This window comes from Melozone crissalis, unplaced genomic scaffold (genome assembly GCF_028551555.1).
Source record: "Melozone crissalis strain CALT ecotype California unplaced genomic scaffold, PUWL_Pcris_2 ptg000057l_1, whole genome shotgun sequence".
Taxonomy (NCBI): domain Eukaryota; kingdom Metazoa; phylum Chordata; class Aves; order Passeriformes; family Passerellidae; genus Melozone; species Melozone crissalis.
Window position 1 is genome coordinate 8012848 of NW_026535835.1, and position 24381 is coordinate 8037228.

The 24381-nt window shown below is 48.8% G+C and overlaps 2 protein-coding genes across 2 annotated transcripts in view; both read right to left on the bottom strand.

Moving 5' to 3' along the window:
- Positions 1-306: 306 nt before the first annotated feature.
- On the bottom strand, positions 307-2615 carry DHRS13 (dehydrogenase/reductase 13). The gene is made up of 5 exons (XM_054287509.1): positions 2489-2615; positions 2293-2411; positions 1680-1803; positions 1290-1601; positions 307-623 (listed from the first exon to the last, which is right to left on the bottom strand). Exons 1-5 carry the CDS (start codon positions 2613-2615, stop codon positions 307-309), a joined length of 999 nt encoding a protein of 332 aa, XP_054143484.1.
- A 984-nt stretch (positions 2616-3599) lies between these two features.
- PHF12 (PHD finger protein 12) overlaps positions 3600-24381 on the bottom strand; it is a 31511-nt gene continuing 10729 nt past the window's right edge. The window contains exons 3-15 of the mRNA XM_054287207.1: positions 20375-20447; positions 18438-18825; positions 17777-17897; positions 16678-16810; positions 15815-15979; positions 15065-15226; positions 13147-13963; positions 11043-11165; positions 9953-10096; positions 7948-8046; positions 7310-7392; positions 5356-5494; positions 3600-4756 (exon numbers count right to left, since the gene is read on the bottom strand). Coding sequence (XP_054143182.1) covers positions 4422-4756; positions 5356-5494; positions 7310-7392; positions 7948-8046; positions 9953-10096; positions 11043-11165; positions 13147-13963; positions 15065-15226; positions 15815-15979; positions 16678-16810; positions 17777-17897; positions 18438-18825; positions 20375-20447 — 2782 coding nt within the window. The 3' untranslated portion in view covers positions 3600-4421. The remainder of the gene's footprint in view (positions 4757-5355; positions 5495-7309; positions 7393-7947; positions 8047-9952; positions 10097-11042; positions 11166-13146; positions 13964-15064; positions 15227-15814; positions 15980-16677; positions 16811-17776; positions 17898-18437; positions 18826-20374; positions 20448-24381) is intronic.

The following is a 24381-nucleotide window of genomic DNA, read 5'->3' on the forward strand; positions in this document are numbered from 1 at the left end:
TGTGTGAGGGAGGGACGTGAGTGTGCCAGGGAACGAGTGTGACACTGCGGGGGTGTGCAAGGGATGGGTGTGGTGTGTGACGCTGCGTGGGTGTGCAAGGGAGGGTGTGTGCCCTGCAGTGTGCGTGCAGAGCCAGATGTGCTGCTCTGCACACCCACACTGTGCACATCCCCTTGCACACTCACCATCACCCTCCCAGCTTTGCTGCACGCACAGGCCGTGCTGGGCGTGCAAGGCCGCGCCTCACTCACCCCCATCCCACACCCACACAGGACCCCCCGGGCTCCCTCATCACCATCATCACCTTTATTGTGCTGTGGGAGCAGCCAGGCCCTCCCCGTGTCCCTCCTCATGTCCCCCCGGTGTCCCCAGCCCCACCAGGTGCTCGCTGCCCTCCCAGAGCGCCCGTGCCAGGCGGTCATCACGCCCAGCCGGCCATGGCACCCGGGGCCCGCCGTGGGTGAAGTAGCGGCCGCTGAGGGGCTCGAGGCCGTCCCGTGTGGCGCAGTCCAGCACGACCTGTGCGCCCTCGGCCGCCTCCAGGAACAGCAGCCAGGCCAGCGGCACCAGTAGGGCCTGCAGCCACAGCGGAGCGTGCCGGAACAGAGAGGTGTTGACGAACCCTGTGGGAGATTGGCACGTGTGGGGTGTCCCCTGTGTGACCCAGGAGATGTGGGGTGTCCCCCTTTGTGTCCTCTGTGTAGATGGGCACATAAGGGAGAAGCCACAGGCAGCACGGCTGTGATTGTCCCCAGGCACTGCCATGCCTGGCTGGGCTGTGTGGGTGTGCCCCAGGTGAGGACAGGTGCAAAGTGAAGGGAGAGGGGGGAAAAAAGGAAAGAGGAGGATAAAGAGGAGATAGGAGAAAGGAACATGCCAAGGGACACATGAAAAAGGACACGCTGTATAAATAGATGTGTTGTGCAAAGGGACACTGTAAAGGGAACACACTGTATCAAGGAACACAGTGCAAGGGGACAAGGTCCAAAGGGACGTGGCAAGGGACACGCCATGAAAAGGGACACACTGTATAAAAGGATACATGCAAAGGACCACACCGTATAAAGGGATACATAAAAAGGGCCACACTATATAAAGGGACACATGCAAAGGGCCACACCATACAAAGGGACACATGAAAAGGGCTGCACCATGCAAGGGAGAGATGCTCCCCGCACAGGAATTCCCAGTTAAAAGGCTGCAAAGCAGGACACCACCCCCACAGAGTGACAGCAGGGGACACAAAGGTGATGTGCAGCTCACAGACACCAAGGGTGGGTGTCTCCTACCTGGGTGCACAGCGTAGCAGGTGACCTGCGTGCCCTGCTCACGCGTGGCCAGCTCGCGGGCGTGCAGCACGTTGGCCAGTTTGCTGTCACAATAGTCCTGGAAGGCGGAGAAGAGCCCCGAGGGCGGCCGGCCCAGGCGCTCGGGGCGCAGGCGGCCGGCGCAGTGCGCGCTGGAGGCCACGATCACCACCCGGCTGGGAGCGCAGCTCCGCAGCCGCTCCAGCAGCAGCTGGGTCAGCAGGAAATGGCCCAGGTGGTTCACCTGGAACGGGAGGCTGAAGCCATCCTCGGTGGTACCCCCGGCGCTCACCCCTGCGGAGCGAGGAGGCAGTGGCACAGTGGCAGCCCATCCTGGGGGTGCACGGGGGTTTTTGGGGTCCTGGCACTCACCCGCGTTGTTGATGAGGAGGTGCAGCTGGGGCTCCTGGCGCAGGAAGGCGCTGGCAAAGGCTCTCACTGAGCGCAGGCTGGCCAGGTCCAGGTGCATGAACAGCACCTCGTTGTTCCCAGTCTCCTGTGGGCACAGCGGGGACAGGGGTTGGTCCCTGGGTGGGGGCTGGAGCCGGCCAGGGGCAGGCGGATGCTCTGGGGACTGGATCCAGCCGAAGGGCTACAGTGCTGGAACCCCCAGCATGGAGGCTGCAACCCCCCCGTGGTACAGTGTGGAGTATCTCGGGGTGCCTGGGATGTCCTGTGGGGGTGTCTGAGGGGTTGTTCTTGGTGTGTTTTGGGGGTTAATAATGTGATGCTCAGAGATGTCCTGTTGTGTGCCCTGGGGGTCTCTTTTGGGCATCCACTGAGGGGATGCCATGGCAGTGTCCTCAGGGTGCCCATGGAGGTATCTGGGGTGTTCATGTGATATCCATGGATGCCGCACGGGGGGTACATTGGGGGTGTCCTGGAGTTGCCCGTTGGGTGCCAGGGGTACCCTGGAGGTGCCGCAGGGTTCGGGGATGCCCCGCGGGTAGGAATGCCGGGGGTTCCCGGGGGTGCCGGCGCTCACCCTGCGGATGCGGCTGGCGGCGGCCTCTCCCCGCCGGGCGCTGCGGGTCGCCAGGATAACGCGGGCCCCGCAGCGGGCGAGCTCCAGCGCCGTGGCCGCGCCGATGCCGCTGCTTCCCCCTGCGGAGCGGAGCGCGGGGCTGAGCGCGGGCCGGGGCCGCAGCGGGGCCCGCCCCGGCTCCCCGCCGGGCGCTCACCGGTGACGACGGCGGTGCGGCCGCGCAGCTCGGGGCGGGCGCGGGGCCGCGGGGCTGGGCGCAGCCCGTGCCGGAGCAGCGTGTACAGCGCCAGCAGCAGCCCCACGGCCAGCAGCGCCCACCCCATCCCGCCACAGCCGCCGCCGCCGTTCCGGGCAGCCCCGGGCCCGCCCCGCTCCTCCCGCTCCGCCCCGCTCCCGCCTCCCCGCCCCGGCGGACCCACGGGCGGACGGGACACGGGCTGCGCGGCTCCGGGCAAAGGGAGAGCTGGATTCGTGGCGTGGTGCGAGCAGAGACGGAGAGAGGGTGAGTGCGGGCCCCCCATCGATAGCCCGGGAGAGCGGTGCTGCCCCCAGGGTGGGAGATCACAGGGCCTCGGGGTGTTCCGGTGGGAAGGGACCGTCGGAGGTCACCTAGTCCAGCCCCCCTGCTCAAGCAGCGTCCTCTGGAGCACTGAGAGCTGTGTCTGGACAGCTGAATGTCTCCAGGGATTGGCAATCTGCCACCTTTTGGGGCAGCCTGTTCCAGTACATGCTGAAGAAGCTCTTTCTCATGTTCAGGTGTAACTGCCCTTGCTCCTATTTCTGCCCTTGCCTCTCCTTCTATTGGTCAGCACCCCTGAGAAGAGCCTGGCTCCATCCCATCCACTGCCACACTCCCTTCACATTGATGTATTTGAGAATAAGATCTCCTCAGTCTCCTGTTCTGCAGGCTAAACAGGCCCAGCTCCCTCAGCTTTCTCTCATAAATGAGGTGTGCCAGGCCCCTGACCTTCCAGGACACCTTCAGGCTATGTCTCTCCTGTCCTGAGGAGCCCAGAACTGGAAACACTTGAGCTGAGGTTGGGCCACGATGAGTTGAAGATGTCCCAGCACATTGCAGGGATTGACTTGATGACCTTCAAGAGTCCCTCCTACCTCAACCAATTCCATGATTCCATCACCTTCCAGCCCTCACCCTGTTCCCACAGCCCAGGCAGGACACCAGGGTCCTTCCATCCCACCCCAGCCTTGATTCCAGCTCAGGCTCCTCTGCAGTCAGACACTCTGGGGAAGCTCCAGGTTGTGGTGACACGAGTGAAGACAGACAATCGAGAAAACAGAATGTGAAGTATTTTTTTTTTATATACAGAATACAGGAAAGTTTCTGTAAAGTCTAAAACGTTACAATTACTATGTACAGTGGAACTAGCTGTTCTGCTGCGGGGAGGTGGCAGAGAAACAAAAGAGACAGACAGGTTACGACAAAGGATCTGCTACAATAGACAATTTGAGGAACGTCATACCACATGTAGCACTGTACACAGCTTTAAAACATTGAAAAATGCCATCACTGATGTATTTACACAGAATCCAACACTTTTCCTTATCTGAAATTAAAAAATAGGATGGACACCAGGAAAAGAACTCATTTCTCACTGCCCATAATACACAGTAGCTACTTGTAGTGCAACCATAGCAGGGAGGGATGGGAAAAATAACTGTGGGAAGAAGAGCGCTTCTTTACATTAAATAAAACAATGATATTGTATAGATTTGCTGTATGAAAACTGTATTTCTCTTTTAATATAAAACTATTGTCACTGGCACAAAATAGAACAAGTTTCTGATTATTTTACAACTGCATGGGAACTATCTGTCAGAGAGAGTCCTCGAGTCAGACAGCGGTCACCCCTCGCTCTGACGCGTCCTGCTCTCACTGCAGTTTTCCTTTTAAAATGAAATGTATAGTACAAATATATGTGCAAATGCCCCTAAAACTTGAGCAAAAAAGAAAAATTAAAAAAAGTTAAACGTTCTTCATTTCATGCAAACGGCGTGTGAACAGTCTCTGGGCCGACACAGAAAAATCCCACCTCGGTTTGTACATTTTTGCATTGTAAAGAGTCTGAGGGCGTTTTCCTTGCTCCAAAAAGCTCTCTTCCTAAAAATTCCTAGGGAACTGAGTTGGACCGCAGCACGGGCACCTGGTGGGGTTTCAGAGAAAGCTTCTCCTCCAAGTCCATATCTTGTACTAAGGCAGTGTCCCCCTTGGGCTGTTTGGTCGCAAATTCGGTGATGCTGAAAACGAACTGCAGGCAGCCCAGCTTGATGTAACTGCCGTGGTGGAGCAGGGCCGTGCCCTCCCAGCCAGCCCCGCTGCCCCCGATCAAACTGGAGCTGCTGGCTTTGCAGTTACAGGGTTTTCGATGCTGCCCTTGTGCCTGTGAATTCATCACAGCAGCTTCTTCGTGCGCCTCCTCTTCCTGTTTTCTGCTTTTATGTCGTTCTGGAAAAGAATAATAAAAAAAAATGGTAAGGTTTGGGCAGGTCAGCAGCAGCTTGTTTTCATCAGCAGGGGTTACTGCTGAGGTGCCTCATGGGTAAGATCCTCCAGCCATGAGGGATTTCAGTTTGCAGTGAGCAGCTGATCAAAGGGAAATGGGAATCTCCTCACAGCCCTGGAGAGGTTGAGGCATTTACATATCTATTTTGGCAGCCCAAAATGAGGAAGCTGATCAGGTGGAGTGCAGGAGTGAGCCATGCAGGGACAGAATGGCTGCAGCACAGCCCAGATCTTCTCACAGCCTGGAAAGGGAGGACATGCATGGGGAAATGCCTCAGGCCTGCTCCAAACTGGCTGCTCATCAGGACCTGGAGCTTGGTAACTCCTGCCCTGGAGGTTGGAGTAGGGTTTAGGTCAGGGCACAGAGCTCCCCAGGCTGCAGAGGAAGGTCTTGTGTAGCCCCAGCTGAGGGCTGTGGCAAGGCTCCCCTTTGTGCAAGGGATGCACCAGCCTGTGCAGAACAAGGGGCATCAACAAGGAATTGGTTTCCACCTGCTCCTGCCCCTCTCAATTAACTCCCTTGGTGGTGGTACAACACTCACTTATCACACTCTGCACTTTGGCAACAATACTGCTGGGAGGAGTGGGTGTCATCTTCTCCGAGAAGTCACACGAATACAGAACATTGTCCACGGTCGTCCCATGCTCACTGTAGTTCAACAGCTCGTAATGCTTTGTATTCTGGAAAGAAAGGGAAGAGGAGGGAATCAACACATGAAGTCACAGAATGGTTTGGGTTGGAAGGGACCTTATGTTTCAGCCCTGTGCCATGGGCAGGGACACCTTCCACTAGAACAGGTTGCTCCAAGCCCCATCCAGTCTGGCCTTGAATACTGGTTTGGAGCAGGCACAGCTTCTCTGGAGCCTGTGCCAGGGCCTCACCAGCCTCACAGGGAAACATTTCTTCCTAATATCCAATCTAACCCCACCCTCTGTTAGTCAGAAGTGCTCCTGCCCATACACAACTCTTTGGAACACTGAAACACAACCCCTTCTCCTTGTTGCCAGTAGTGGTCAAATAAGAGGTGGTAAATATCCTCCAGCTTCAGAGATCACCAACCTGATCCCCCGGCTCCCAGAACAACCAGCCTTCCTGCAGGAGCTGCTTTCTGGCAGAGAAGGAGGGCCAAAGCAAAGTGGGTTTTACCTACTTGAACCAACACATCTTTTGGGAACAGGATATTCAAGCTGATGCTCTCAACAGCCAGCATTTTACAGGCACACCTGAGGCAAACTTGGCTCGAGACCTGTGCCTAGCAGGAAGAGATGAGCTTTGCAAAGCAGGCACAAGATGGCAAGAGGGATGCCACGTGCTGCAGCGGCCTCAGGACAGAGGCAGTCTGGGATTCTCAGGCCTTGTGCAGGCTGAAATGCCAGCAGACATCACCGCGACACGCAGTTACACAAGCGGCGTCACGCTCAGCTGAGCTTTGTGCAGGATGTTGACAGAGCAGAGAAGATTTCAGGTTAGCTCACAGAAATCATCTGAGAGCTCAAGACCCCGTCCCTCAGGGACTACAAGGCTTTAATCAAGTTACAAAAACTCCACATGCACATGGGAGTAGGTTTGGAAGTAACCTGCTCAACTGCAGAAGGAGAACCTGCAGAGTGAGCTCCAGGAATGGGAATTCTCCCTCTCCAGAGTGACCACAGCCATGGAAGGGTCACAGGTCAGTGCCTGGAGCCTGATTTATGGCTGACCACTGTGAGGAGATGCTTCCACACAGATTTATGGTCAGGATCCCATTACTGAGTGTGTTTGGTAGCTGGCAGGGCACTGGAGGAATGGCCAGAGCTGGCTGTGGGTTAATCCTGGATCCTGCTCTGGAGCTGGTTGACAAATGGTGATATGAAAGACTCGATCTTGCTTCAAAGACTGTTTCCATGCTAAGAGACATCTCCAGCAGTGCTGTTACTGGCAGGCCTGCTGGTCTGTTTACTTCACAAACAAACTAATCTCTGGGCTGTAGCAAAGAAGAAACTGTAGGTTTCTGTTTATGCTGTGAGCTTAACTGAAGTTTTAGCTAAATAAATAATTTATAGAGAACTGCAGATGCTATGAATGCTTTGCTCCTCCATCACACTTGAAAACAAGGGATTCAGAGCAGTTCCCTGGTTTGTTCCAGCTGAGGTTTGATGTTGACACACGAAGTTTAGCTTTTATTAACAACACATTCAGATCAAAAAGTATCAGATCACGTCTATGTCCTTTTCTTTCCCTAGACACCAGCAGTGACAATGCTGACTTGTGGCCAGTCCTTGCCCACAGGCAGTCAGAGAAATCCTGCTGGCAGAGCTCTGTGCTTCAGAAAAGGGTTTGACAGAAAATGCTGACACAGCCTCCACTGGAGTGAAACCCAGCTCTTACTTTGTAGTCCACAAAAGGAGCACCACACAAAGACAACCTGCTGCCTGCATCTCCAGCTCCCACTGCCATGCACACCAAAAAATAAAAATAATAATAATGAAAAAAAAAAAAATCACTCAGGCACTCACCTCATCATAGAATATGCAGGCATGTTTGCCAGACACATAGTTACAGTGACCATAGCTTGTAAGGCACACATCCATATCAGCTCCTGTCATGGGGGAGGACAAAACAGGCTCAGTTCATATTGGAAAAAAAAAAACCCAAACTGTCAGGCAGCACAGAACAACAGACAGAATTAAAGTTCAATTAGCAAAACAACAGGGGAGCAACTGCTTTTGTCCTGCTCCCAGGACTGCATGAATAATGCTTGGGTAAGCCACCAACAAAGTTTCAGTGGGGGAAGGGAGCCAGCAGCTCCACAAAGGTTGAAGAGCATTTCACTGCTCCTGGGTCTACCCAGAGCACCAGAAGAATCTCAGCAACAAGAAACAAAACCTGCAACCAAACCATAACTCTCCTCTCCATCAGTCAAGCACTAAAACTCCAAGACAGCTGTTCTAGTTCTGACACCAGGTGACAGAGCTGCCACCCACACAGATTCAGGCAGATGGGGATTTCCACACTTCTTGGTAGTGCAGAATCCCAGTACAAGCGGCCACAGTGAGTCTGTTTCCTTTGACACCCACTTGGCAAAGACCTTAGGGAGGGTTCAGGAAGAACCACCCTGATTCTGAAAAGGTCAGGGCAGGAAAAAGCCACTCACCTGTCCCAATGTAGAGGGTTCGATAGCACATATTGACTGCACCCCCCAAGCCCATCAGAGGATAGAACACCGCCCGGGCTTGCACTTCCTTTCTTTGCGCTGCAAGATAAAAAGAAATTACTTGAACAATGTTATCAGCTGGGAAAGCTGCTTGACCCCAGTGTCCCTAGCTCAGAAAGCACAGGCCCTAAGGAGGATGCAGTCAGCTTTGGCCTAAGCACCAGTTCCCAACCCTCTAGGAATGTTTGTGCATGAAACCTCTTTTTGCCAGTCAGAGAAAATTGCTTTCTCCTAACCCACACAAGCCATGCAAATGGGGAGCATTAACACTGAGTGTGCACAATGGAGCCACGCTGAGGAACACACAAGCCTTCTACCCCTGGCTTCTTTCTTAATCTCTTCTACTCTGGGTAATCAAAGAGCTCGGTCTTTGCTCTCAAAGTGCCACTTAAAAAGAACTGGTGCTGGTGAATTCACCAACTTCACAGTGGTGATTTCATTTCTAGTGAAGCTGCAGGAAAAACACCTGGGCTGAACGGGGCTTGGCAGGGACAAACCCAGCTCCCAAGACAGGATGATTGACTGCGTGGACTCTTTTACCCTCAGGTCAGTCCCTATTGCACACTTGACAATGGCTGGTCCAGGGCTGAGCCTCCAGAGCAGCTCCAAGTTCAAATCACACACTCCCATGCCCACGTTAACTGGGCAGAAAATCTTCTGTGGAACAGATACTGAACTCCACTGGACCACACAGGCCTAGCCAGGATTTCAGCACTGTCTTTTGGAGGAAAACCCCTTGTACACAGAGTTTAAGCCTCTCCTGATACCACATCTGCAGGACAGTGTTTCACCAAGAGGGTGAAATCAAAGAACAGAACATGAGGATTATGAAAGACTGCAGAGGTACCTACAGCAAGAATAGTGGTCACACCAAGTGGCCTCACAATTTCCACCTCTGCCTGGCTGCCCTGCATGAATCCTTTCAGCTGCCTGGCTCTGCAGAGCTCACTAAAAGCTTTGGATCTAACATTTCACCAGCAATGCTAAGCAGCCAGTTGGATGCATCATTCCTGCCCAAAAAGGGTGATGGGTTCAGACAGCACCAATCTGCCTTGAGAAAGGCAGACTGCTGAAGAATTCCAGAGCAGGAAGGCAGCTCATACCACAGCCTGCTGCTGTGTCCTGCAGCAGCCATCACAAGGAGACTGACAAAGCATTTAGGGAATGCTGTGATGCTAAAGCAGGCAAGCACAGAGCTTCAGAAAAAGATTACTGACTGACTTCCAAAGATCTTATCTGGGATATTTACCCCCAGGCCTAGCAGAGAGGGAGCAGAGAACTGCTTCCACAGCAAGGCTCTCCAGTTAGTGCTTGAAAGCAGATTAAACTCACTGGCTGAATGCAGAGGAACCCAAAGCCATGCTCACCCTGCAGCTTTAGGTGATACCAGTGGTAATAAACAAAGCCAAACTTGGGAATATGGAGATTTCCAAGAGAAACTCCAGGTGCTTTCCATTACTGGCATTAGTCACATGTAGTGGTTTCAGCTTGACAGGGACATTCTGAACAGGCAATGAATGTCACACATATATTCTGTGCTCCAGTTCCTCCTGTTCTTTTATCTCTCCAGAAAGAGAGAGCAGGAATTCACAGATTTCTCTTGCCCATCTCAAAGGTAAAAGTGCAAAGAAAAGCCACCAAGAACCTGAGATGAACCTTCCCATCTATTGCTAATTCTAAGATGAATAAAACACAACTTCACTACACGTTTCCAGCAGAAAATCTGGAGGTACTAAAAGTATTCACACTGCTCAAATTTGTAAATAATTAAGTACAGAATCCTGATGGAGTTTCTGGTCAGTGGATATCCAGAACAGGGGGATGAGAAGAAAGAAAAGTGAAAAGCAGCATCAGATACCAGAAGAAGAGGGAAATCTCCTTCAAGGAATGGACAGTGGCAAATCTATGGCTCAACATAACCCAGCTATTCTAGGGCTGCTCTTACCTTCAATGTGGTTCCCCACAGGAGATTGCTGATGGGAATTGACACTGCTTGCTAGAGACTGAGCTTTGGGAGGAAAGAGCTGATGTATTCTCTGCAAGGCCAGAAACTTGATCAGCTGCTCATCCAGCATATTTATCTCAATCTCTGTTAATAAACAAAAAGCAATTAGTAAGTTATTCAGGGAAAGAGTGCAAACTGAGCTGCAGTGGATTTAGCTGCCCCACTTACAAACCTGCTGTTTGCTTCAACAGCCAAGACTTGACCAATTCTGCAATATCAAGACTCCTACACATAGGTGAGCTATTATTTCACATCACCTCCTGTGAGAAGAGTGTGAGGACAGTGCCAGAGCTGGAGAGCTCCAACTGAGGCAGCAAGCAGAGGTTTGGGGCAACTAGGGTTGATAAAAGCTGAAAATCTGCTCTTTTGGCCCAGAATCAACAGGTCAGTAGAGATGGCCAATGCACCCCTTAGGACAGTAGGCTGGGTGCTTCCTCTGAAGCTCTGCTACCTGGTTAGAAAGTGCAGCCCTGTTACAGAGACCTGTAACCCCCTTGGAAGCTGCTGCAGGCTCAGCAATCTCCTCCTGAAGGCACTGCTAACGTTTGCCATCTCTTGCCAAATGCAACAAAAGGAAATAAAAACCAGGCCAGTCTAGGGGACTGACAGAAGCAGAAATAAACTATAAAATTAACAGACCCACTGGAGCATCAGCACTCAGGTGACTGCTCTACTACAAGATCTATTGCTGCTGGACTTTACATCTGCCAGGAGCAGCTCTGGATTGCAGCTAGCACCACAACATGGCAGGGCTGCAGGTTTCTGCATGTGAATTCCACCTGGAAAGCAGCCCAGTTGTGATTCTTCCCCAGAAAAGCTTCAGGCAGAAACACTTCATTGGCCTTGCTGCCTTGGCAACACTCAGAGCAGGGAAGCATGTGACATATTTAAGGTAATGTACACCCAGCCCCTCCCTCACCTGACTACAACCCTGCTTTATCTCTGGAACTTTCCCTCGAGCAGAGATGGAATGCTTTAGGGAAGCAAACACACAGGGCTGGCAGAGACTGATGATGAATTAAATACTCACCCCCGTCCATAAATGCTTTTAGGGAACCAGTGAAGTCCAACATAGCTGCAGAGTTTGAAGTGAGTGATGAGGGTAGAGTTAAAGCGCTTCCTATGGATAAGGTGCTGGGACTGACCTTACCATCTACAGAGAGAGGTGATGGAGAGAAGAGATGTCACTGTGACGTTCACCAGACATGCACCCAGCCCTCAGGCTGCCCTTGGCTGCCAAGCTGCTCCAAAATGACTCATTTTGCTCATAGTCATGCTTTGAAAAAGGCCTGAACTAGAGGCCAGGAGCTTTCTTCTGCTCACAGAAAAGCTTCTGTGTGCCTCCAACACAGAGCCAAACGTGGCTTCTGCCTCGTCTCCAGCTGCTGGAGGAATTCTTGACCTATACATTTAATCTCCTGCTCCCTGTGGTGACACTGGAAAGATGAGCACCAACTCCCCAGGAGGCTGAAGAATTTATTAAACCTAAGAGACATTTGCCAAGTAGCTTGTCTAGCTTTTCAACGTGAATAAAAAGCACAACTGCCCTGGTTTTATTTCTACACTGTTATAAAGTCGGGGGTGCACATCACTGTCCAGAAGGAATGTGACAGCCATAAGCAGATTCTATTATTTACCAAATAAAATCCTCCTGCTTTGAAAGTGACCATGCAGTGGCAAATGCCAGGAAACAAAACCCCTGTAATGTGTTGTCAATACCAGATCTTCTTGAGCTGGTTTGCTTATAACTACTAAAATTTATGGCAAAAAAAGTCATGAGCAATTTGCATTTTTGTACTCGGCAGCAAAATTTGCACACCACAATTTTTGTTATAAATATATAATCCATCCTGTTAGATGGAAAATTTAAATGTTTACACCTTTCCCAAGAGACGCTGCAGCAAGTAATGATTTTGTAGTACACAAGCTTTGCACCAGATGCAATTATTTAACATCTTAAGTAACTGCAAAATTATGTAGGGCTTGCAGTCCTCTTCAAACCACAAGCAAGAAGTTTTCTATAACACAGTCTCATTTCCTCTACCAGGACTTCTCCCAGCCTTGCATTTTTAAGCAGGGCAGGGTCAATTCAGCAGCCTCAGAGTAACCAAGTTTATTCAGGAGGAGGCCAAGTACCCTGGGGACTGCTTCCAAAGGCGAGGCAAAGCTTAGAAGTTACTCATTGAGGAATTTTAGAAAGGATTATAAAAATATGTCGCTCTGTTGCTTTACAGCCACCAGACCTGAGCCACGGCACACAAGGCTGACACTGAGCAGGTTGCAACTGCATGAGGAGTGGCACACAGCTCTGTCACGTGCTTTGCAGTGCCTGCTCCCACCCAACCTGCACAAAGGCTTTGCTGGTTTGAGTCTTGAGCTGGCGTGGGGAGAGGGAAAAGGAAGAGAATGCCACATGTGAACGTTTATTCCAGCAAAATTTGAGCTGTGGGCAGTTACTCCAGCATCTGTCAACATCTTTGACTTTATGTTTCTACACTAAAAATGGTTATATACACTCTATTGTACACCTTGCTATTATTTAGCAGTTTTTTTGGGTAGAACTCAGGATGCATATCCAAGTCTGTAACTACCCTGTGTCAGGCCAACAGATCCTAAGCAGATACACTTTCCAAGCCCACATTTCTCCAACATCGAGGCTGTGCACAACACCTGCAGTAGGGGACACAACCACTGCCTGAACAGTTACTCTGGATTAGATCCCAGAGAGCTGCTCTTGTGAGGAGGACTGACTACCTTGCAATCCAAACGGCCATTTGAAACAAACCAGTGGTTTTACAGCAGCGCTGGGGTTTTAAAGCAGCAGCTGTTGAAACAGCGAGGCAGCAGCCAAGTGATATAAAGCTACTGTTGCTTTCAAGAATTCAACTGACCTACTATCCTGCTTGTCAGGACAGAGTTACCCCCTCAAATATAGGCAGCCAGCAAAAATACATCCCATGGCTCCTATAAAGACACCTAACACAGAGGAGACCTGAGAAACTTCTGCTGGCTCTCCACAGAAAGCCCAGTTCCCAGTCAAACGAGGGCACGCTGCTACAGCCTTGAGATTTCGAATGAGGTTTAGCCTGAGCTTCTCTCAGCCCCAGGGCCAAGGTCAGTGGCTCAGCACGTACCTGAAGGTGGTGCTGGTGAACAGAATCTGTTTGTGGACCCAACAGCTGAGATGCCATCTCCTGCAGCCTGGGGAGGGGTGAGAGCCCGGGTGGCGCTGAGCGGGGAGCCCCCGGCCCGCAGCTCTGCCGTCAGCGGCGGCCCGATCTGCGTCTGCACATTCTTCCTTTGCAAAGTGCTGGTGGTCTCCAGGCTGGCACAGGAGCTCGAGATGGACGTAGGCAAACTCGTGACCGGCGCAGATCCCCTTTGTGCACAAGAAACAGGTCCTGCTACGTTCTCCGTTTTGACAATGGTTCCAATGGTGTGGTTCAGAAGTCCGCAACTCGCTGGGGGCGTGAGGGGCCGAGGCCACGTTTGCCGATGAGACAAAACAGGGATTGTGTTCCCAGAGCCCGAGAGCCTCTGGGAGTCAGTCAACTGTGCTGAGGATTCGGATGAGCCGCCGTAGAAATGAGGCCCGTTCACTTTAATGTCGGAGGCTGTCGGCCCGTTCGAAGTCCCGCAAGAAGAAGCCTTCTTGGATTTATCTATACAAGAGCTGCAGTTAACATCTTCCTGTGACAAAGTCTGCTGGGATTGCGAGGAGCTCAAGGAATTCTGGGTGGTAATCCCTGAGGTGCAGGATGACATGGAATAGAGGGAAGGTGTGGGTGCCTTGTCAGCTGCCTGGTAAGGGTTGGCGAGTGAGCCATCTGCCACAATAACAGGCTTAATATCAGCCTTCTCTGTTTGTTCAGAGTCCCAAAGCAAAGTCATCTGCTTAGCAGATAAATGTTTCAATATGCTGCACTGGAGCGCAACAACACTACAGAGCCACTGGAAGGAAGAAAAAAGTGCAGGTTAGCTCTGGAGGCAGCAGTGCTCCAAACCTCTACAGTTGCTCCATCGTTCACCCAGCCTGAGGAAATCCAGCTGCTGACTGCTGAGATGCAGTGTGGAACTACAGCATCTGCTCTGGAAATGCAGAGCATTTAGCATTTAGTTCCTCATCTACAATTAGGAAAAAATTTGGTCTAGAGGTATAAAAGTGCAACCAAAATTATCTTCTGTTTATCTCCATGCTGGAGGTAGGATAGAGAGGGGCTGAGATTAAAGGAGGGAGGAAGGCAGGCAGCATTTCCTCACTTCTAAACTCCTCCTTCTCTTAATTTGTTAAATGCTGCAACTCTTCAGCCTCAGGTTACAAACATACCTGTCACTAATTTGGGCTTCTAGCCAAATACAACCCTCCAAATTATTCTACAGCATGTTGGAAAGAAATGCTGCTCTACCTCAGCTATAGGGAGTAGAAAGCTGGGGTGGAGAGCACTTTCCTTTTACACAAAGTGGAGGAAGATTTATTCTAAGTTTTAAGCTCCATGGTGGATGTGCACCTGCCACATAAAAGAAGCTTGTCTGTGCTAAAAAAGAAGGACTTGATTTCTCCACTGACAGCAACTTAACATGCCTTTACACTGTGGAATCTGGCCAGAAGTTTCATACAAGATTTAAACACTCATTTGACCTTGATTTACATGCCCAATTCCATCCGCAATAAAAAGCGACCCAGAAATGGGACATTAACTTATAAATAAACGTGTCAGAGAGCAGCCTTACATAATCAAAGTGCAAAGTATTTCCCCTCAGCCACGAAATAAAGATGACGTCTAGACAGAAGGCCCTCGACTCCACTCTTAAGGCCAGAGGACTATTGCACCACTTCCCTGAAGTGTCAAATGAGGAATTTTACATCTCACCTGGAAAGTCAAAGTGAAGTTTTAATGCACAAAGGTTGTCAGAGACAAGACAAGCTATCACCTTCACACAGGAGCCTGAGATTGGTTTCCTAGACAACTGCTCCATCACGACTGAAGTGGAAGGGGATCTTTGTACCAAAGCAACTACACACACAGAGTCCCAGCATTTGACTTAATTTACCTCCTGTTGTTCTGTCTGGCTGGCTAAGTGCTCAGTGTTCAAAAGGTGCTTCTGCAAGGGTTCCTCAGGGATCCCGTTACAGATCAGCTCGCCATCTCTAATTGCTGCAGGCGCGAGTAACGGGGGTGGAAGCCGGTACTGGGACTTTATAGCATCAGGAACCTACAGTGTGGAGAAAGAAGATCACACATGAGAACAATTACTTAAGAATGACTAGTTAAACCAAGTGCTTGATCAGCACTAAACTTGGCATTTGCTGCTTTCTCACCCAAAGGAACCCTGCAGATACATTGGAAGTATCAAGGACTGAGTACTTTAAATTGATGTAGCCATGCTGAAATTAATAGGTTTTATTCCCTTAGGTCAGGCATGACTTTGGTACAACATGGTGGCTACAGCATAAGAGAAATCATGAAAAAACAGCCAAGGGAAGTCTGTATGGTAGTTATCAGACATCCTGGCAACCAACACAGCCCCAAATCTGACTGTAGGGCCACCTTCAGGAAGTTTTGTGCTGTACCTTCTATGCTTGTGCTAGATTAAGTGCTTACTTGTAATAATTGAGTCTTATAGTTGAAAGAAAGAGATCTTTTTAAATCCTACAGGTGGTGAGTGCTGACTCCCAGATCTCTCACCAACACAATCATTCAGACTGTCTTCTTCCTCCTGCCCCAAGGAGTATGCTGGTTTCCCTTCCAAACTAAAACACATACACAGGGGTTTTCACCCACCACTCCTTGCTACACTTACCTTCAGACCTTTCCTCTTCACTGACTGAAGAACTCTGCGATTCGGAGGGTGTTTCTTATGGATTCGGTTTAAGAAATCCACTTTGACAACGTGCTGAGATATGGTGTCCTGGAACCGGTCAAATACTCGGCACCGATTACTCAGGGTCAAGTTCTTCTGGTTCAGCTGGGTGATCAGATAATGCCACAGGAGTTAGGGATCTGCAGGTCACTCTAAGGCACCCTAAGACTTTCATAATGCCTCGTAGCACTGGCAGTACAGCATCAGCTCAGCTTTAGACTATTTGTTTCCTGCAGCACTAACCATTTCTGTTAAAGGGCACATTGCTGGAGATGAATACAAAAGCATTTAGAGGCCGACTAAGCAGTATCAATGCTCTCAGAAGCAGTTTGTCTGGGAAAAAGCTCTTTGTTTCAGCCCCCTCTTTCCTGAGTATTTAAGTCTCAAGTACACTGCTTTTCCAAAAATGAACACTCCCTCTTGGAATGAAACTTTTTTGGGTTAAGCATGCAAAGAATTACTTCCCCTACTTGTAGCACTGTGCTGCTTTGTATCCCAGTTCTGGAAGCTCATCTAGATCTTAAAGAGTCCAGTCAAAAACTAGACAAGCTGTCAGTGAGCCACAATCTGAGCTGTCAGCTTCAGTTACAGGAAGGAGTTCCCCCATCTTTATATCTTATTGCAGAGAGCAGCATCATATTCCTTTGGAGAGCGTGTTGCTTGCAGCAGGAGCTTTACAAGCGTTACAGGGAGCAATAAGAGCTCAGAAGCTGTTTTACATTTGTTGTGCTTTGTCCTTTAATGGACCTGCCAGGTTCCACTCCGGCATCCGGTTACCATACTGCAATCATAGTCCTGCTTACCACCACGTGTTCTATGTGATTTGGGCACATCCATCTACCCAGAGGCATGGCAGTAAGCGGTGGCTCCAGACAATCCATGTGGAACAGGAGTGGGCAATAATCACACTGGATTAGAGGTGCCACTCTGCAACTCCTGAGAAGAGAGAGCCAAATCTTATTCCCTGTACAGAGTATAAATGGAACATTCAGACAAGCTTGGCTGACCACTTCAGTTTATCCTCTAGGCTGTTGTTTGCAACAAAAAGTAGGATTTCTGATTTGTAACTTGATCTGTATAGACCTTCTTTAAGATCCACTTGAGGCAAAAGCCTTTATTTGAAGCAAAATCCAGAGATCAAAAGGAAATCTCAGATTTAGGTAATTACAAGTTTCCCTGGAGGAATCATGTGTGATGCTGGGACGTGTACATCAACAAGATGTTCTCAGAACAAGTCTCAAACTCCAGAAAAAAAAACTACATCTGAATCCCCAGGCTTTAAAAAAGCCTTTGCTCTATGACAAAGTCATCAGTTGCTCTCCACAAAAGCCCACCTGAATCCCCATTCCACTTCGAGAAATTCACTCTGACTGGGTTTCTGAAATGAAGGTTTCATTTCCACTGACATTTTGAATTGGGGTTGATCTATGCATTTTTTTATGCAGAGTTACAAAACCCATCAGTATTTTGGACTGGTTTTCAGATTTACAATTTCAGCACAATATTCCTATTTGCCCTGGGCTTATAAATCTCTCAGTAGATTTCTATTTCCTAAAGGTCACCTCCTCACACACTTCCTTCACAAACCATAAACAAACATCACCATTTACCAAACCATCATAATTTTAGAATATTTCTTTGCAGAAAAACACTGAAGACAAGATGGCTCAATCTTGTCAATCTTCAGGCTACATTTCAGAACCCTTTACAGCTGGATCTACACATGCTGTGGTGAACACCTGTTATTTAGCAAAGATTAATATTCTCCCATTTGTTTAGAGGATTGCAACTAAATAATGAAGGAGAATGGAAAAGGAAACAGGTAATCTACTTTTTTCAGCGAGAACTTTGCTCCTGTGAAGGATGCAGCTACACTGAACAGCTTCCTGAAAGAACAAGTACCTGTTGCATGTGAAGCAGACCTTCACCGGCAAGGGAACCAAACCATTGTGGTCTAACTCGTGTTGTGCTTTCTTGACATTCTTTCCTGTGGTTTCTTCCTTTCTCCTCCTCTTACTAGTACCTGAAAAGGAAATTTTAAAAAGCTTTGTGTTATCCACACAGCAGAGGTTTACTTTCTGGTAGATACATATAATCATCTCAGAAAAGTCAAAGATTGCTGCTTAAGGAACTTCTATCAACCACTAAATCTAGCCTTAAGTGACAGAGACTGCCTTTAAAGGCAGATATACTTCACACTTAGTAATTTCAGTGACACACTATACATTTAGTCACTACTTTATTACTATATTATTGCATCATAAATCAAAAATCAAGTATTTTGACAACTGATTCTTTTTCATATTGATGATCTAGTCCAAGGTGAGATCAACAAGCATCTATCACAAGTTCTGATGGACATGGTGTGTAGTTGCAATGTCCCCACAGATTTGAGAGGCACCTGCTGCTAAGGCAGGTGGTGGAGAGCCAGAGGTACCTCTGCTTTCACCAGCGAGCACCACTGGAGCCACAACTGTCACAGAGTCAGGAGGGCAAAGAGGAAAGATGGCAGCAGGATGCAACTGCATTCATCTTCACTATCAGCAGACAAGGCCCTGCTCACCTGGAAGTGCTGTGGTGCAGGTCAGTTCATTCGGCAGCTGGAACTGCGTTGGGTTCCTTTCCATGGCAGCAGCAATAAGAAGCTCAAAGGGTCGCTTCAGCTGGGGCTGCCCACAGTCCATTTCTGCAATGGCAGAGTCATCATCCACGTCAATTATGTCCTCATCCACATCATTCTGCTCAGAGTTGGGGGTCTCGGTGCTGGCATTGGATGTGGGAGTGCCAGGCCGGCTCGCTCTCCTTTCCAAGATCCTGGCATGCGCATTAGCCCTGATGCTGCTGCTAGACCTGTCCAACAGGTCTGCGTCACTGGTGGGGGAGGTGGTCCTTTTCCCAGATTTGTCCACCAATCCATTTACCTGCCCCAGCTCTTTCTTCTGTTCTCGCTTCTGCACGACATGAATAGGCAGGCTTATCATGGAGGCCACAAACAAAGCACATCAACCTTGACAAATATGCGATTGAAGACAAAGAGCATCTGAAAACGCTTGAGCCACGCGCTACAACTTCCCCCTTGCAGTCATCAGAGCCTCGAGCAAGAACAGTCTGATGGCAGCTAAGGTACAGGTGACACAACAGCTGAAGAGAACCAAGCATGGGGAAGAACATTACCATGTGTCTTTCCTTTCAGGGTAGCTATACTTGAGTCCGGATCAGGACATTTCACAGCATCTAGTCCTAAACATTTGACAAATCACACAACTGTTTACTTTGCTACCAACACTGAGAAACTCCACAGCAAACTGTTCATTGTCGATGCACTTTACTAACCCTGGCACTGCATACAAACCCATCAGAGGTTGAGATGGTCAGCTGGAGAATATAAGCACAACATACAAACAACATTCTGCTATCTCCTGATGACAGGAGTCTTGAACAAGGTGCAGCAGAGGAAAACTACAGATTGCAATCACCACAAGATCCATTTTGCAACAGGAGGAAATGCTGCATGGCCTGGGATGGGCAACTGTGCACTGTTCCAGCATCACTCATATGGAGGAACCAATGTACTCCATCACTAACATGGTCTGCAAAGGGAGCAAAGTGTCTTCAGGCAATTTTTAATATAGAAAAGTTGGGGATTTTCTCCTTTTCTCTCTCTTTTTACTTTTTTATTTGTTTTTCGATTTGTGACCTTCATTTCTATTGTTGGCAGATGGCTGAGCAGTACCCTGGAAACATAACAAGGCAATCACTTCAGGAACAAAAGGCTGAGCACACAGTTTTCTTTCAATCTGTTTTGGGTGTCACTTCAAGGGAACAGTTGCTAGATAGCTTGGTGCAGTTTCTAAACCCTCTGCTAGGCAGCCCTACGTGGTCACAGCAATAAGATGTTTACATTGTGCAAGACAGCTTCCTGGAGAAAGAGCATCAAGGCAAAAAAAAAAAGACAAGCTACAATATTGCCCAATCATCTCCTTCCCATCCTGTTCAACAGCCCAGGAAATCATAACTCACTGTGATTTCACCCTCTGCTGATGTACAACTGCTGTGAAGTCACTCTTCTAAAAAACACATATTAAGTAGAATCAGAGCCCTGATGGCAAAGCTGTATTAACGTGACTCCCATTCTGCCTGTAGACAGCTCACCTCCTTGAGCACAGAAGCCATTCCCATTTCCTCTGTGCCTCAGCTCTCCCTCCTTTCCAGAAATGGAGGGGGAAGGAAAACAGTTTAAAAGGCACAGATTGACAAGAAGGTATCAGGCACTTCAGTTTTACCTCCTAGTAGTGAGGTTAAAATACCCCAAGGGTCTCACCAAGACCCCTTAGGTTTCTTTAATCCCTTTCCTAACAAAACCCTTTGCAAACATGAGCACAAAGAAGCAGCTCTGGTTGTCTGAGTACACACGAAGGGAGAGGCAGGTATAAACCACAGGATTCAGGTTTCAGAGGGCCAGTTGGAAGGGCAGGGGCTGTGTCTGTTCTGAGGCTTTACCTTGCGGCGCACGGTGCAGCGGTGGCACATCCACTCCCCCGGGGGCAGCATCTCCTCGCTGAGCGGAGGGTTGCTACAAGAGAAACACAAAGCAAAGCTTTACTGTTATTTACTGTCATTTCTGGAACTCTTCTCACGTACACAGCCAGAGCCAGGGCAGCTCTGCGGTTCCACTCCCAGGCACTTCCTTTAATTTATGGTGAAGCTCCCTGGATTCGCTCTCCCATACATCCACTTAGCCAGACACCTCCAAGAAGCCAGTCTTCCATGACACCCATCTCAGCTCCACGGTTTCAGAGCACTCTCAGACTTGAACAGCAAAGATAAATGGAAGATTCACTGGTGTGCCACACATATACCTCCCCCCACACCTCCTTAAATAACTTGATTACTCCATGTGAGACCACACAGATTCCCATGCAGCAAGCACAGTCATACATCCTTGGATTTGCAATGAGTCCAACTGAACGAGCTGCCATGGGGTCTACCCACCATCTCTCCCATGTACTCCATCCCTGGGCACACTTACTTAATGGTAGAAACCACCTTCTATCTTAAGACAGCCCAAATACTCTTAAAAGTGTCACCACATCCAGCTTGCCTTGGCTACGAAGCACAGGATACATCCTACTCACATGGATCTGCACTTACTATAAAAGCTGTATCACAGTGAAATGACATTCTCATTTTGATGCTAGAAATAAACCAAAGCAAATTAGACTAAGGAGTAAGGAGGACTATTTTGAGAAACACTTTTCCTCGGTAAAAGGCAGAGCAGCATATGTTAGATGATACACTTTCCTTACAGATCCTACTACTAACTCAAGTACTTTCCAACACCTCTTTATCATTAAGATTTGTTATTTGAGCAAACTGCTGACTGTGGCAGGGAAAATGTACCTGCTGGCAAAAAACAGCCATTTACCATGCAGTGTGGCTTAAGATAATACTTTTAAAAGTTCTCCTGACTTTTGCTAGAGGCAGCTCTTAGCAAGTCTGCTCTGAAGCTCCATTTCCCACTGACTGGGAAACAGATTTCAAGGATCCACTGGGACTGACTGGGTTACAAGGGATCAAGAAGTACAGTAGCTTATAAGACTGGCCCAAGAAAGCCACACAAGCATGGGAAGCTAGATGTTGGTTCATGGCAGGAGTCTCTATACTGTTTACTGCACCTACAAATACCCAACCAAATCCAAGTTAAGCTTTCCAGTCTCCAGCCCTGACAAGCCAGGGAGGATAAGATGCATACTTGCTGGCTGGGAAGAGCTGTGCTCTGCAGCAAAGGGAGAGGCTGTCTTCCTCGAGAATCTTGCTCCTAGCACAGGGAAATGGCACAGGATCCCAGCCCAGGCTCCCAGGCCTGGACTGTGAAAACAAACACACTTCCTTTGTTTAAACAGAGTCCCGGCGAGCCTGGCCCCGAGCTCGCCCTGTGCCAGCACTGCCTCTGCAGGTACTGCAGCCACCCGGGGTCACACTCCCTCTTGCAACACTGTGCCTGGAAGATGAAGGAAGAACACAGCAAGAACCAGGCTGGTAATAACCTCAGCATTTCTGGTGTCAGGCTCTGGGGAATTCAGTAGAGCCAACACATCTGGCAGCCATTTTGAGGAGGAGTGCAGGGTTTCAGAGGCCTCCGTGTTCCAGGCGCTCCAGAAACGCAGCGCTCTGCATATATGCACTGACATACCTGCAGCTTATGTTTCTCATTTCCTGGAGGGCTTGGATGAACAAGAGATCAGGCTCTAGATGAGAGCACCAAAGCCTCCACTACTGGCTGCTTCACCTCAAACGCTTGGATGAAGCAGTAGCTCCCTGCCCCAAACTAATCTTTTGCTAACAGAAGCAGGGAAGGGGGGTAGAAGGAGGAGAGTAACAAATGATCCCCGTGTGCTTGCTGCAGCATAAATCCAGCTGAATCCTAAGGTGCATCCTGCAACAGCTCAGGTTTTACTCTTGCTAGAAAACCAGCTTTAGATCTGCCTCTACAGCAAGTATGGATTCATGTGGCCCATTCCCCTCTCCCCTCCCAACACCCCAGGGCACAAAAACCACAGTCTTTGATTTGTTCCTAGTGAAATTTCACCCTCTGAAGCTCCCGACGAGCGTGCCTGAACTGCTGGGAACACGTCTGCCCCATTCCAACGCGGCGTGCCAGGGATCCGAGCGCTGCCAGATGCCTCCGGTTATTTGTTTTAACTGTTACCTCAATCTTACGCATTTTACAATGAAACAATTAATACCACGGTGAACCTCGAGAGACGCCTGGAAGAGTTAGAACAGGTTTCTTCTGCAAGCATGTATGTTATTGTCCCGTTTGCTGGGTTTGAAGCATGAAATCCTACATACTCTGTACTATTAAAGAAGCATTTTAATGAATGCTGCTACCCAAAGGCCTGCGGAAGGAGGGGAAAGATTCGTTTCAGAGCAGCAGAAAGGTTTTAGTGCTCAGATAAACCTCCTGAGGTTTTCTGCTCACTGGCAGGGCCTAGCTGCGATAGCAAGTGTATTAAAAGACTGATTCTGCCTCTCCTGGTTAATGAACTGTTCATCAAGGCAGCTCACCATGCTAACAAAGACTGATGAAGGCTGCTCCTGCACTGCTGGCCTCGCAGCAAGCAGAGAGCACTGCCTGGGTCTCAGCAGAAAGCCAGGGAAGCGCTAAAGAATGCTGTTTTAATTGACTAGGTATGACCACATTCTTCAACCTTTTACTGTAAGCATAAAAGAAACGGATTTTTAAATCTGAGCAAGATACTTGATCTTCATAAGCAAGGTAAGAATTAGCACTTTGGCAGGAGCACCAGAGCCCTTTTCTCCCTATCTTTCATGGGTTCATTAGCATGCACAGCTCCAGCCGCCAGCGTTTGCTGCCAACAGGACCTGGAATTGTACAGCTCCCACTTTATCTTCGGTTACAACACATCTCCTTTCAACTACACACCAGTCAGTTGCACTTTTCAGGACATTTTCACTAACCCTTCATTTCAGAAAGTTTCCCCTTCTGTCATCACAGACAAGAGTGGTGGCCTCTGCTGTTTACCTGGGGGGTTTGGTGTGACTCAAATCAAACCTGCTCAGCAGAATGTGTTTCTGCATTTAAAACAAAGGCAGCTCTGAAAAACACAGGCTGACTTAAAAACACCTTGAAGACTAACTCATACAAAGCCTCTGAAAATTAAAGGAGATGTTTATCACTGCTTAGTCAAAAACCACTACACTGCCTATGAAGTCACTTGCCATATAATATCTGTCTCATGGCTTTTTCTCAGAAAGTTAACTATCTCCTGAAATTCCTATCAGATGCATTGTCAAGCATTGCTCTATCCCTTAAATAAAACTTAAATGGCTATGACAAAATAAAAAAATTTTCAAGAGCATATTAGCAGTTTTTATCAAGCAAACAATAGCATGAAGCCACTTAGCTTTTCAATTTCACACTCTGGGGCTCTCATACATCAGAAGCCTGTTGTCAAGTCTAAATCCTGTAATTACTCCTCACTTTGCTGACCTCAATAAATAGGTAAACAAGTGCTCCAAGGAATGGCACCTTCTCCAATACAAACTGGGCCGTAGCTCTCAAAGAAACCAGTTATAAGCAGACCTGAGGTTATTTACACACTGCATTCCGGGCCATCTTGCGTCAAAGGCACGTTGACACTACTTTTGGACCCACCAGGATACAGGCAGCTACCAGCTGGGATAATGGTGGCAGGAAAACAAACCAGTGCCTGGTGAAGCTTTCTTCAATAACTTCTCTTTCATGTCAGTTGTTTTCAACAATTAGACTTAAATATTTTTTTTTCCTGTGCGGAGGAAAAATAGTAACACCATGAAAAAAAATGTAAGCAAACACATTTTTTCCTTCTCAGGAAACTTGATTAACTGACCAAGGCTCAGTGACAGGATGATAATGAAGGATGCTAGATATGTTTGCCAGATAAGGGAAGAAGGCTTTCAACTCTTCTATGGGACTCCTATTTATCCCTGTGATGGATAGAGCT

Excerpts from the sequence above, each read along its gene's own strand:
- DHRS13 (XM_054287509.1), bottom strand. The coding sequence starts at position 2,615 with ATGGGGTGGGCGCTGCTGGCCGTGGGGCTGCTGCTGGCGCTGTACACG. Across the intron at positions 1,804-2,292 it reads CCGCCAGCCGCATCCGCAGG|GAGACTGGGAACAACGAGGT; the intron begins GTGAGCGCCGGC and ends CTGTGCCCACAG. Across the intron at positions 1,602-1,679 it reads CCTCCTCATCAACAACGCGG|GGGTGAGCGCCGGGGGTACC; the intron begins GTGAGTGCCAGG and ends CTCGCTCCGCAG.